Genomic DNA, 14,205 nt, shown 5'->3' with positions numbered 1-14,205 from the left:
ATTAAAGGACTAACTGTACCATGTTGCTTGCTGCAACAAAGCAAACCCTAATGCAGCACATGACCGTAGAGGAAAGAGGGTGCAGTGCACCATGTTACTATAAAGACTGCACTGCCCCACATTCCTTTTAGTGGTGAGCAAGACTTTTAGGGCGTTAATACTTTCTGTTTGGCATAAGCATGAGAATGGAAGTCATCAGAAGGAGACATGTCCCCTGTTAGATGCAAATCCAGTGATGAAAGATCCTTTAATAGGAGGTGACAGTCCTTCTGAAGAATAAACAGAATGATGTTGATGATAATGTTCTCAATTAATTTCTCGTGTGAGAGTGCATTTGTTAACATGGGTGTGTTTTACTTTGTAACTAAATATCACTATGACTCACCGGATGAGTGCAGCTGCTATTGGTCAACTCCATTCTCCCCTCCAGTCTCCCTTTGTTGTCACTTCTGAAGGCTCAATCTATTATATGAGCAGCGATGACTAGCAAATTACGCTTGAAAGCTTCATGTTAATGGTGGAAAGGTTTGATTAGATTTTTTGAATTATGCAAAAATGCCTTCTTTGGATTGGAATAAAGATATTCAAAGGCTGTAATCAATGTTTTATATTGGCAGTGAATCAGATGGCTACTTGTGAGTGAAAGGAGTCACTCATTAGGATGCACACACAGACGATGATCAACTGACTCTACAGTTCTCCTCAGCTCATCTTTTAGCTTATTGTTTTGGTTTTCCAACCCGTAACTTTATTATTTTGATGGACTGTCACCGTTCTTATAGACTTATTGTCGGCGGTTACAGCTTTTTCATGAAAAACCCTGTAAACCCACCATACGCCCACCACAAAACCACACATAGACAAAGTTAGAAAGTAGCGGCTGGAGTATTTAACAGCTAAATAGCAAGTGTTTCTCTCGGGAATACGTGATAACCAAAAAAAAGCTTAAAGGAGATTGAATATTGGACTTACTGTAAGTGGACACAAACATATCTCCAAATGAATGCTAACATTGCTTCCTATCTGCTTGATGTGTAAATAAGCCACTTTTTGCTAACAAGTTTGCTATATCAACTTAAAAGTTGATATTTGAGCGTTATGTTACAGCTTGCTTTGTGCTGTATCCAAGTGTCCTAAAAAGTGTAGTGAGAGTTTCAGGGATACGTTTCGAATATTTCTTATTTCTCAAAGTGAATTTTGTTGATCAGAAGTTTAGGCCCACCCCTTGACAATTCTTATTGGTTTAGGAATTGCAGACAAGATACAGGATTTTTTCCACCTATTGCAAGATGGTAATGGTTTCAGACTAAAGGCAATTCAAGACTAAGAACTGTTAAAAAATAATGTTTTGTTTTTTCAATAATGTTTGGCTCTAAAAACATATTTTCTGTTGTGTTTCTTTCCGTAATTCTTCTATTTCTTTTGTGGGTTTTTTCATCAGGGTGACCAAGGTGAGGGTGGACCCGCTGGTCCTCCTGGTCCTCCAGGTCCCCCCGGTCCCAGAGGCCCCCCTGGGAACACAGGCAAGGACGGGCCCCGTGGCCCTGCTGGCGAGTCGGTAAGAATTTCTGTTCTTGCATTTGCAAGTGCCAAATGTATACCCACTACAAAAAGCCATGCACCCATACACACACTCCACTTAGTTGCTGGTTTTCGTGTCCTCCATCTTTCTGCCCCTTTTCCTCACCCTTTAACTAAGGGTACACCGCAAAGAATGCACTCACGTAAAACACCTGAGTCATCACAAGCTGCTGTGACACCAATCTTGTTGACCTAGTAGGGTTCAACCACAAAGTGTGACAGATTGCAAAGTGCGCAAATGTATAAAGGGGGAAAGGGTCTATGCAGTAAATTGCATTTGACCCATATTCTCATTCTTCCAGGTTTGCCAGTGAGCTGTGGCTTACCTAAAAGCTCCCAGAATAGCAACTCTACTCCTAGCCTCATCTGTTTTGTGTAAGACAGCAGCCACAAAGTTCTTCATCACGCCCCCCATTCTCCCACCCTCTTACCACGGCGGTATCGCTGTGCACCCCTGAAACAGATATGGCACTGTAGCGAGTTCATGGGCAGTTTGCCGGCCTCACCAAACAATAGTTGTGCTCTTTGCCTGAGGCAAGTTTTTCAAAAATGAACTTTCTGCTTACCAGAGTTTTGTTCACATGCAGCGGCCGCTTAAAGCTGTGGTCGTAGGATGGAAGAGAGAAAGAGGCTATGTAGGTTATTGTTGTTTAACGAAGGGAAGGAGTGAATGCTCTCTTACCCTCAACTGGCACAGGACCGCAAAAGGATTCAAGTGAAAAATTTTCGTTTTAATGTGAGGTCAGTTAGGAGCTTACACAGAACCGACAAAATAGAATGGCAGCACAGTCACAAGAATGACTGAAAGCAGACGGGTCTAAGAGAGGGGCCCCGTCCTGTAACCCAGTCAATTTCATGTATTCTCCAAGCTGATTAAAGGCGTTGCAAAACCCAAAACAGCAAAACAAAGCAGAGTGGCGCTAGGAGCCGCTCCATGTTGTGGGCAGATGTCTAAATGGACTGAGTAGGAGAAAGTGAGCAAGCCTGCCAGTGTGAGTGTCCTTGAACTCTGTGTATCTGTAAAGTGGAAAGTGAAGGAATGACAGCTCAAACAAAGTTGCAACAATAGTTTCTGTCATCTACAATTCCATATATAGTAAATGTGTCAGACATCTGAACTGGTGTTAACCCATCCTTTTCTGCGCTAAAAGTGCTAAAAAACAATTTGCAACCGCCATTTGTTTCCCGCTGCTTTTGAGGAAAGATCAATAGAGGAGGAGGTAAAAGGGGTGAGAAAAGAGATTAAAAAGCTGCTGGAGCAATTTAGGATGAGGACCACAGTAGTAGACAGTTTATATGTGCAGACAGAAAGCAAGAGGTCGAAAAACCAGCTGGGACGCATTTAAGTAGCTTTTGCACATTATTGTAAAGTGTGTGTGTGTGTGTGTGTGTGTGTGTGTGTGTGTGTGTGTGTGTGTGTGTGTGTGTGTGTGTGTGTGTGTGTGTGTGTGTGTGTGTGTGTGTGTGTGTGTGTGTGTCTTTGAGAGAAAGAGAAATAGAGGGCTCTTGCACAAGATCCTACTTAGCTGTCTCCGGCCATGGATGATTTCATAGCAGATGTTGCTCCAAGCATACGTCCACCTGGCCCGCACAAACAGCCCTGATAGGTCGGCTTACTTAAATAAGCCAAATCAATAATGGACATTATGCCAGAAAGTGGACATGGAACACTCACTCAGTGTTTATGATGTGGCTGAGTCCTGGCCAGGGTTCAAGTCATCAATATCAAGAAAGGCTTTTTGAATAAACATGGGTGTCACGTTAAGGAAAAACAAATCGGAAGTGGCTTAACCTCACTCAACGTAAGTGGCTGTTGTTATTGTTGTTGTTGTTTTTGTGGGTATTCTCATTGGGGTTTTGATGATGGTGGTGGAGAGTGTTGTATAAAATACATCCAAATAACTGCCAAGTCAAAATGGTGAACAACCTAAAATAACCAAAATTTTCCGTAAGTGTTAATTGGGGTTGAGAATAGAATAGAATATAATGCATTTATTGTCATTATACACAAGTACACAGTACCTGTGCAACAAGATTAAAGCAACTTGGTGACCTGGAGAGACATAGCACATGAAATCATTCAGCAGGCCTTTCTGCCCTTCGCAAGCATCTGAATCTTGTTTTTCCTTTGTCACCGGTCTGTATGTACATAATCATAATAAGTGCTTGCTAAACTCAAGTCTATGGACGGGGCATGCCTTGTTAAACACTGACATCTAGTGGCTAAAGTGGTTTGATTCTTTGATGAAGATTTACCTGAAGTCTAGACCTAAAATTTCTCCTCTGTCCTCCTCAGGGTTTTCCAGGTCGTGATGGCATTGAGGTGAGTGTAGTTCAAATCCAGTTCAAGCTAGCATTTACAGTCCATCTGTTTATTGTCATAAGTTAATATTCTTAGTCTGCAGTGACAATTTGTCTTTCTCTGGGTAATTATGATAACCAACTATATTTGTGTCTCAGGGGCCACAAGGATTGCCTGGGAAGCCGGTACGATCAATAATAAATTACTGACCTTGACTCAACTTAATTGCTTTACTTCTTGTTATATTCTGCTGTTTGCTACAGAAATATTGTGTAACAAAAATATGTACTTTTGACATTAATTGACTGTTAAACTGGTTAAACCGACAGGGAGAAGACGGCGAACCTGGCTTTCCAGGACCACAGGGTCCTACAGGAGCAAAGGTACAAAGGAGCATTATTCATCAGATAGCTTGTATGCTGAGTATTTTATTGTGTCTCTCTTTTCCTGCATTGATCTTGAATGTTTTCTGTTTGTGAAAACAGGGCGAGTCAGGCAAAGGAGAAAAGGGAGAGAGAGGCATGGATGGACTCCCAGGTTTAAAGGTAAAATACCATAATAAAAAATTAATACACACATCAATAACTAGTACTTTTCTTAGCTAACATTATGCACTACACTATAAAAAAACATGGTATATGGTAATATATCCACTGTCTGACAGAGATTTGCCATAATGGGTTATATGTGTGATCAAACAGGGAGACAAAGGGGAAATAGGAGAGCAAGGACCACAGGGAGCCATGGTATGTGTATGAACCCTCTGAAATCATTCTGTTTTAAACACTTTGTATTGCGATTATCTTCAGTGGTTTATTTAGGCCCACTCACTGGTTTTTGTTTTTGCCTCAGGGTAATCCTGGTGAAAAAGGAGCTACGGGCTCCTCAGACATCATTGACTTTAATGGGAAGCTTCTGGATGCTTTCCAGGTGAGTGACATCTAAGCGTCAATGAGACGCTTTATGGTTGGCGCTTCGTGGCATTTATGGTTGCATCATATATTTCATTGGACACTTATTACTGCAGCTCAAATTGGGCATCAGACAGAATACTTAAACAAGACCAGAAATTGTTGTGTGGTAAGAAAGTCTTTTCTAAACCCACAAAACTGAACATATCGCCATTTTTTCTCGACAGGCCATCAACACCATCAGTGTTTCGGTAATCTGCTGTTTCTGCATGGTTTTGATGGTGTGATCAGTAACTAACACCTATAATAATCCATACACAAACTTGAGAATGCACACTCCCCGTGTGTACCAGTACCTTATCCCTCCTGCTTCGGCCAGCGGATCGATATGTTTGTCTTGATACCCTCTACCCGGGACTCCATACTGTATTTCAGATGTATTGGATGTCCCTCTAGAGGCCACATCTAAAGAATATTACTGAATGTCCCTGTTTTACTAGTCTACCAGACTCTCTTGTGTATTCATTGGAACTAAATATACAGTCCCAGCAAATATAGTCCAGCTGTGCTCTTCTATCACATAACATGTATCCTCCAAAGCAGCATGCTTAATCATGCAGAAAAATCAACAGTCTTTGTGACATTGTTGTGTTACAAGTGTGTTTTTATGCTATGTATTCAACGTGCCTCACAAGATACGTAACTTGTAACTTGCTATAGGGCAGCATGTTTTTTTTTTTTTAGTATATGCATTGTGTTCCTCATAATGAAGTGCACAAGGTGAATGCATTAGAAAGGTTGGGAGGGGGAACCCCTCATAGTCTCCACAGTTTCAGTTTCACATCCCTCTCAAACACAAGACTCTTTGATTCTACCAAGTACCGTGCTATATGCTAATAACAGATGACTATCTCTGTAGTGGAGTGTGCATTTGATTAAAAACCACTATGAACCAGGTCCCCTCAGACCTGATCTGAAATGGGCTCCAGCATGCAACGCTGTAGACCAGCAGCGTGAGATGGTTACAAAGGAGTCGGTAAAAACATGAACCTGAGATCTTATCAGAAGCCTTTTGCCAACGTGGATCATTTGGCACAAAATCACATGCAAGGTCTCAGCTAGAGTGCTCATTGGCCACCCAGCTTGTGTTATGATTTATTCTGTTTTTGTGAAAAGCCGTTTTACTTTTATTTGTGGTGACATTTTCGGTGATGATGAATTTGGTTTAAAACCATGCTGAAATTGGTCGCGTGTAACTGCCATTTATTTCATAGCTTTTTGTATAATTATTTGCATGATTAGCCTTCCTTTTCCAATGATGGAATATCTCAAGTCAAACAGTTTTGTAAACATCCATTGGTTTCCATGGCTTAAACAGAAGACAAACAAAAAGTTAGGAATTGGAGGAGAGAGAATCAGCATATAGCTACACCTCTGAGAGGCAACACAAGTTCTTTTTTTTATGACTTCAAGATGGCCCGAGGACTTCAGAGGGAGAAGTCGCAAGTGTGACATTGTGAATGTAGAGATTAAGGAGGGTGATCTATCATTAGTGTTACTTTAAGTCACGTAAAAAGATTAGTTTCCCCTCCTTTTATGCAACGGTCTAATCCTGCATCGAAACAATCAACAGAATGGAAAATGATACCAGGTTGTTGTGGACCACAAACCACATTCAGCACAATCTTTATGAGATAAAATTGCTTCAAGTTGGTTGGGATCAGTGAACACAGTGAACAAAAGCAGTCATCAGCTTAGTTTACTGTCAGGCTTGCATTGGGAAATCCATCAGCCTGGTTGTATTGTTCTGTTTTGGCCCATGTTCAAGCCTTATGATGGAGTTCTGCGAGTTCCAAGTTTTTTTTTCACCATTGTAATGAACTGAGTAAACAGCCATAAGTACATACAGTATACATGTGACTGTCTGAAAATGAGTTATTTAAAGCGGCTATAATCAGTTTGTTAACAGATTGCATGACTACTTGTTTGTGAAAGGAACGAACCCACAGAGAATCATCTCTGCAGTTCCAAAGCAAGTTAGCAAGTTTCAGGTCTTTATTTTTGCTTTTTAACTTTGCGGTTACTGCTCACTCTCACAGCTTCCATCTGCAACGTTTTTGGCCAAAGCTCTGAAAAACCCACTGTATGAATCACCCAAATCAATTCACAAGGTCCCGATTCAATTACATTTTTGATGCAATATCAGTTAGTTTAGGGAAATTTCACATACAATACTGTACAATTTCACTTGTATATCTATAAAAGAGATTATCAGAGAACTCATGCTGTAAATTGTACAAGCAAGAAGTAACCCTCAAATATGTTTTAATAATGCACCAGGTTAATGTTTGCATTAGGAATTGAACCTCCAAAATTTTGTTCAAAGTACTATTTAGTTATACATCCATGGTGAAAACGCATATATTAAAATATCTATTTTGGGATTTTATTAATCAATATCAGATCACTCAAACTAAAAATTTTAATTGGAGAATCCTTTTAACCCAGCCCTAATTAGGACACAAACACTACTCCAAACGAATGCTAATGCTGCTGTGTATCTGCTGGATGTGCAAATAATTCCACAAACAAGGTTGCATGAAGCTTGTTTCGCCTGCCCCCAAGTGGCCACAACATTATTGCAGGTTCAGGATGAATAGATTGTAATTCAGTGACAGATTAGCCTCATCAGAAGGTTTATCAAGCCTATATAACACTCTTTTGATTTCTGTCTTTCTGTAGGGCCCACCTGGACCACCTGGACCCCCAGGCCTTTCAGGGGAAAAGGTAATGGACTCTGTCAGCCTATCAGTGCACTGCCACCAGCTAGTTATGGGGGTTTAATAAAAGTCAAATTATATTTTGTGTTAAAACCTGAGCCACAGAGTGAATCTTTCCTCTCTTTATCGTCTCCCAGGGGGAGCTTGGTTTACCTGGGCCAGCAGGAGTTGATGGGGAGAAGGTATGATTATGACAATAACACACAGGCTGATTAAATGCCATATAGTGTTTGTGCTTTCTTATGGAACTGAAAACAACATCTGTTCTTGATTCTTTGCCTCCAGGGACCTAAGGGTGCCATGGGTGAGACAGGACCACCTGGTGAAAGAGGAGAGAAGGGAGAGATGGGGCTCTCCGGGCCTTCTGTAAGTAGTGACAGTAAACATGTTTCCTGTATATACAAACAGTGATTATTACATAAACATCTGGAAATTGATATCTTGCTCTTTGTGGGTCAGGGTATGGACGGACATAAAGGAGAGAAAGGCAACTGCAGAATGGAAGACAACCTGGTTAGTTGAACACAAAAATGTAACATTCATTCATCTTCACTCATATATTTGTAATATTGTGTGTGCCCATGTATTGCATCACTTCTGAATATTTTAAAAATTTCTTACTTTTCTAATTTCAATGGTGCTTAGGTTCAGATGATTTCCCAGCCTGGCCCACCCGGACCACCCGGCCCCCCTGGATCCATGGTGAGTAGTTATCATCACTGTCTAAATCCAAAACTATTCAAGACATTTGTTGTTTGCGCTTGTACAGTAGCTGTCACACTCACAGTGCACAATGTTTTTCAGGGGCTGCATGGTATGCCTGGTCCGAAGGTAAGACTGCAGGACCATGCATGTGTTATGTGGTGGAGGCTATGATTGCATGTTGTTTGGTACTCAGTGTTCCTGTCTTTCGATGCAGGGTGAGCCTGGATTCGGGATGAAGGGAGATAAGGGGGACTTTGGTGCTCCTGGACCCAGAGTAAGTGAGCTGTTATCATTGTGATAAGTCATGATTTAACTGCACATAAGTAAGACCGGTGGGACTGGCATTTCTGGGAACGGCAGGGATTGCGGGTGGATTATGTTTATAGACATTTACATTATTCCAAATTAGAATCATAACATCTCGTGTTTTATCTGTTTTTATTTTAGTACTGTTTTCACCCTACTCTTAATGTTTTATGTTAAGCACTTTGGATTTCCCTGTCGTTTAATTTTTCTATGCAAATAAAGCTGCCTTGCCGTACCTTGCCTTGGACATACAGTGATGATCATGTACTTCAATTGCAGGGATTAGACGGCCTCCAGGGCCTAACTGGAGCTGCAGGGTTAGTGGGTCTTCCAGGTGCAAAGGGAGAAAAGGTAAGCACACAATCACCTCCATAAATGTGTTTACATTTTTTTATCGCCCTAAATAAAACACACATTATGACTATGTGTGTTTGCAGGGCAGAACAGGGGAGCCGGGACTAGATGTGAGTTTTTCACTTGGATCGTGATCTTGACAGTTTCAACTAAATAAAACTTTAGCCTTTGTCCAGGTGATAGTCTGCCTTCTGACCCACTTGTGCTTCATGTTCAGGGTTTTCCAGGTCTGATGGGAGAGAAAGGTGACCGAGGGGAAAGAGGAGACAAGGTTAGCACAGAACTATTGGTCAGCATTCAAATACAACCCAATCATTCATTCATTCATTCATGTTTTTCTCAACGCTTTTCTCTGTCCTACTCGTGTCTAGGGTGACAGGGGAACAGTGGGAAAGAGAGGTCTAAAGGGCCAGAAGGGAGAGCAGGGTCCTCCAGGCCTGGACCAGCCTTGTCCTGTGGTATGTCACACCACACACACACACACACACACACACACACAAACAGGAATACTTCACATTTGAACTGATTCATTTACTATCACTTTCCTCTCAGATTATACAGTATTTCTCTGCTTTCTTCTATGAGCACTTCTGTCATTTTCTGTTTCTCTGAGTTTTCTTCTCAAAGCTGTTAATGTGTAACTGCCTCTTGCTGACAGGCTTGTGATGAGACTAAAGGTGTGTCTCAGGTGGGTGTTTCTTCCCCTCCACCTCGTCCTCTTTCTCCTTCCGGCCCTGAGGCCCCTTGTCCTGTGGTACAGTATCTCTGCTTCCTTCCTCCAACTCTCACATCACTATTTATGCTACCTATCGTTGTTATCTTCTATTCAAACACTTTGCTTCATGTGTTTTTCATCTTTCAAACTCTGTTATACATGTGCTCTTAGCCACTTAGTTCTAGTGTATTAGTCACTGTAAAGAGAGACATTTACCGATTAAAAGTACAGTAAAAGAAAAAGTGTCAACATTAACTGTCTAATAAATGAGAATATCAATACCACTCTCATATCGGTCTGTTAAATATGAGCCTGCGGCCGGTTAGCTTTGCTTAGCTTAGCATAAAGACTTTAAACAGAGGTATACAGGTAGCCTGGCTCTGTCCCAAGGTTAAATAAAATCTGTCTACCAGCACCTCTAATCCCTAACTAACACATTATATCAGGTTTGTATGAATTTTTACAGTTTGTTTTTTGTAGGCTTAAACATATTAAATATTGTATATGAGTCAGGCTAGCTGTTTTCCATGTCTCCAGTCTTTATTCTAAGCTAAGCCAACCAGCTGCTGGTTGTGGCCTAATTTAAACAGACAAATATGAGAATGGTATCAATCTTGTAAATCTGAATCTATCTAAATCTAAATAAGAGTATTTCCCCAAATGCTCCCCAAAATGTAAACTTTTACTTCTAAATAAAGAGGAATGAGGATTTACTCATCTAGAATGTGTGGATTAGAGTAATGAGAAGATTTCTCATTTAGAAGACTTTAAATAAAATTACAGAGAAAAAAATCCAACATTTCTCTTGGAAATTGTTTTGTCTTTATAGCTCAGCCCCGGCCGTTATTTCAGTTTATAACATCAGCTTGCTGATAGGGAGTGCACTCCGTAGACATTACTACAGTTGGACAGGTGTGTTAACATTGTGTCTCTCTCTCTCTGCAGGGACATGATGGGCTACCCATACCAGGCTGCTGGCATAAGGTGAGTTTAGAGGCATAACGTTTTAAAGCATATTGTTAACTAATTATATGATTAGCATTTTTTAATATGAGACAGCAGCTGGCATAGTCAGGGGAAAAGTTAGCACCATGTGCAACCAAAGCATCCATTATTACTCTTATTATTATAATTACTCTTATTTGATACAGTGGCATTTTGTAAGTACATTACAGTGTGAGAGCTTGTAAATGTAAAGCATGATTATATGAGATGAATTATTATTTATTATAACATTTAATTTGATGTGTTACTTATTAATCCCCACTACTCTTCTTTTGCAGTGATGACTAACCAGCAGCATGGAATCTGTACATATTGATATGGTATATATTGCAATTGTATACTACACCAACCCACATTCTTTTTTTCCTTTCTTTCATAAAACATTTTATATAATATATTGAGATTTTTTAAGAAGGAAGTCTTTGAGTGTGCAGTATTATGAAAACGTTTTTGAAACTCTAGAGATCCAGTGTTGTTGAGATTGCAGCTATGGTTTTTAAGAGAAGAAACTGAACTGGCAGTTGGATCCTACTTTAAAGGATAGTCCAGGTGTTGGAGTGCCTTGACAGTCTAGCAGCCTTACTAAACAAAGCCTGACTTGCTGCCTGATTGGAATCATGAACGCTGTATGGATATAACTGTGTCCACTCACCCAGTCTCACGGATGCTTGGATGGATGGACAGAACTCTTTGGGAGTGGCAGATGAAGGAATGTGGGTCAGTACTCTCTTCTCCTTTCTCTGTTTTCTAAAAAGGAGGAAATGGCAAGACAGAAGCTCAAACGCAAGCGTCTCTCTCAGCCCTGAAGGGGTGCAGGGACCTGGTGAAGAAAGGACACATAGACAGGCAGAGAGTACGGGCAGATGGGCTTTTATGAAGCAGAGCGAGCCATGTAATGCCTCAGTGTCATACCGAACACTCAGATCCTCTTTTAAGGAAACTCTCCAGGAGGGGGCGACAGAGAAACCTGCATTTCCACATTCACCTGAGATGAAAAGACACCTGTGGCTGATCATGTTGCGCAATAGCTTGATAACCAGTCAAAGGTATATTGGAGTCATCGACGTCACTGGCACATAAGGAAGGTTTTTCTGCATCGATACATTGAACGAGTTGTGGGGATCTCTGCTATGGCTCTTTGGTAAAGATTTTCTCTAATACAATGCATGATCATGATGCTCTGTGTTCTTAAGCATTCTGACAGCTTGTATGACTCGTGGTCCATCATTGGAACCTCAAACAACATTAGATTTATTTTCATTTGCAATGAGTAGTCTGTAATAGTCTTTACATTTGTACAAGCCACTCAGAAAAGTCAGTAATTCTACCTTTTAATGGCTAACACTTGTTGCAGTGGTGAATTGTGTGTTGTTTTTTCTTTTGTTATATTCTTACCTATTTTTGTCCAGTTACATTTTGCATTCCTGTGCATTGCCATTTTTGTGGAATATATAGATAGGGACATTTAGCCAGATTTGTAAATGTAAATGGACTGTTCTTATATAGCGCTTTTCTAGTCTCAATGACTATTCAATGCGCTTTTACATAGTACAGGAACCATTTACCATTCAAAGATTTGAAGGAACCTATCACACTATTCGTAATAAACCAGAGTTTCAGTTGCCCTGACAAATGATTACCTATCAAATTATTTTTCTTAGTATATTTTCAGTGTAACTGAGGCTTTTGACTGATCGTTACCATTTAATCACTGATGAAGACGTGTTTAATTACTGTTGCTAGTTTGCTCTGGACAACAGTGAGTTCTTGCTGCTGACTTAAATACGTGTTGTTTGTTTGATATTTTTTAAATCAATATTAGGCATTTGGCCTGAAGGACTAACAGACTCAAGTATAACATTTGAATCCAATGTATACACAACCCTTGTCTTTTCATAATTATTCATTTTTATTCAGCAGTACACCATAAGATAATGGTTTAGAATTGTCAGTTAATTAGCATTTTGTGTGTGTGCTTCTTTCAATTATCACACAACGTTTTAGTATTTACTATCCGATAACTTTTATTGGTGTGTTTTGGTCTTTGTAATACATTTTTCTCAGATGGATTTATTTGTTGGTGCTTAAATACTTTTACGTTTTAAAACTCTACTCTGCATATCCATATGCAGAACCACACACAAGCCGACAGTTCCACATGGATCATCGTTTAAAGGAATGTTGAACACAGGAAAAAAGAAATTGTTCTTGGGTTTATTGATGTACTGTGTTTAAATATTGGACTACATGTATTTGATTGTATTACATGGAATTTTCATTTGGTTATGGACAGAAACACATACACATGAAAGAAGTTTCTTAGTGGACATCCGTATACTCTACATTGATATTAGTTGTACTTTTTGACACAATATTAATAGCATTCAGTAATATACATTCTGGTTAATCACCAGGCACGGCTGACTAGCAATCATTTACAACCTTTTCATTGTTAGAAATGAACATGAACCATCAGAATGTTCTATTGGTTGGTTATCTTTAGTCACCATCAACATACATTCTGCGAAACATTACTAATTCCAATTCACATCAACACAAACTGTAAAGTTTCAGTGTTGCAACACTTTCAGATGTCAAGCAGGATCAGTATTAGCGTAGTTTAAAGTACTTTTTGGTAAGTATGATTTTTATAGAAACTCGTCAAATTAATCAAAGGAGCACAAATGGATATGTGAAGTGTAAAAAAGTGAATCAGGAATACGCATCCCCGATTAGGTAAATAAAGTTAAAGGGCAGTGAAGTATAAGGAGAGGAAGCATGCAGTATTGGTCACTCCTCTTTAAAGTAATACATATCTACCAGTGGGCTTACAGTATGTTCCAATGGTCATGATGTAGGCCACATATCCATGCAGTGGTAGTCCCTGTTTAATTCTGAAATGACATCTTTTATTTTTTACAGAACACCTGTAAAGTGTAAAGTTTAACCTTTTGTTGTCCTCCCTGGTCAAAAACGAACAACTATTTGACATTTTCGTCCAGTAGTTTTACTTTACTTTTTGGAAATCATGATCAATAACCCTCATTTATATAGAATTATACCTAATATTTGAGTTAAAAAAGCAGAAATTATGAATTATTTTGACTAATAGTCAGATCAGAGGAACGTACAGATGAGTTTCATCAGGAATGAAAGTGATCAATTGTATTTGCAAAGAGCGTTGTATGGAATCCAGTCCATTTTTTGTAGTAATTTGGTTAAAAAGAAACCCATGTTTCACATATAAACATTTTTTAAAGGGGTAAAATTTGACCCAAGGACAACAAGAGGGTTATCAACTGACATCACACAAAGCCATTTCAATATCAGTGGGATTCATTTTTTTACTTTACAAGGGTTCTGTAAGAAAGATCAGTACATGACATACAGTATTAAACCTGTACTGCACCACCATTTATTAAGTAACCTTCTATTAACATTTTCTATAAAACAAAAATCTGTAAATGAGAGTTGTATATCATTAAGCTAAAATATAATAGCTGACATACAAACTTTATTTAAGAATCATAAAAATAATGTGTATGT

The 14,205-nt window shown here is 39.5% G+C and overlaps 1 protein-coding gene across 10 annotated transcripts in view; it reads left to right on the top strand.

Moving 5' to 3' along the window:
* si:dkeyp-44a8.4 (collagen alpha-1(XXIII) chain) overlaps positions 1–14,205 on the top strand; it is a 126,912-nt gene that overhangs the window by 112,358 nt on the left and 349 nt on the right. For 3 of the 10 annotated variants that reach the window (XM_034883756.1, XM_034883752.1, XM_034883754.1), the window contains 22 exons: positions 1,442–1,558; positions 3,878–3,904; positions 4,042–4,068; positions 4,213–4,266; positions 4,369–4,428; positions 4,585–4,629; positions 4,736–4,813; positions 5,022–5,045; positions 7,537–7,581; positions 7,712–7,756; positions 7,860–7,940; positions 8,034–8,087; positions 8,220–8,276; positions 8,379–8,405; positions 8,494–8,553; positions 8,865–8,936; positions 9,023–9,049; positions 9,157–9,210; positions 9,311–9,397; positions 9,598–9,693; positions 10,600–10,638; positions 11,415–12,207. In XM_034883756.1, coding sequence (XP_034739647.1) covers positions 1,442–1,558; positions 3,878–3,904; positions 4,042–4,068; positions 4,213–4,266; positions 4,369–4,428; positions 4,585–4,629; positions 4,736–4,813; positions 5,022–5,045; positions 7,537–7,581; positions 7,712–7,756; positions 7,860–7,940; positions 8,034–8,087; positions 8,220–8,276; positions 8,379–8,405; positions 8,494–8,553; positions 8,865–8,936; positions 9,023–9,049; positions 9,157–9,210; positions 9,311–9,397; positions 9,598–9,693; positions 10,600–10,638; positions 11,415–11,465 — 1,227 coding nt within the window. In that variant the 3' untranslated portion in view covers positions 11,466–12,207. Of the gene's footprint in view, positions 1–1,441; positions 1,559–3,877; positions 3,905–4,041; positions 4,069–4,212; positions 4,267–4,368; positions 4,429–4,584; positions 4,630–4,735; positions 4,814–5,021; positions 5,046–7,536; positions 7,582–7,711; positions 7,757–7,859; positions 7,941–8,033; positions 8,088–8,219; positions 8,277–8,378; positions 8,406–8,493; positions 8,554–8,864; positions 8,937–9,022; positions 9,050–9,156; positions 9,211–9,310; positions 9,398–9,597; positions 9,694–10,599; positions 10,639–10,937; positions 10,980–11,414; positions 12,209–14,205 lie in introns of those variants that run through there. The other 7 variants (XM_034883751.1, XM_034883747.1, XM_034883753.1 and 4 more) reach the window with 6 other exon arrangements.

The sequence above is a fragment of the Etheostoma cragini genome, chromosome 10 (genome assembly GCF_013103735.1).
Source record: "Etheostoma cragini isolate CJK2018 chromosome 10, CSU_Ecrag_1.0, whole genome shotgun sequence".
Lineage (NCBI taxonomy): Eukaryota > Metazoa > Chordata > Actinopteri > Perciformes > Percidae > Etheostoma > Etheostoma cragini.
The sequence above is the reverse complement of the archived record's forward strand: the minus strand, read 5'-3'. Positions and strand labels throughout refer to the sequence as shown.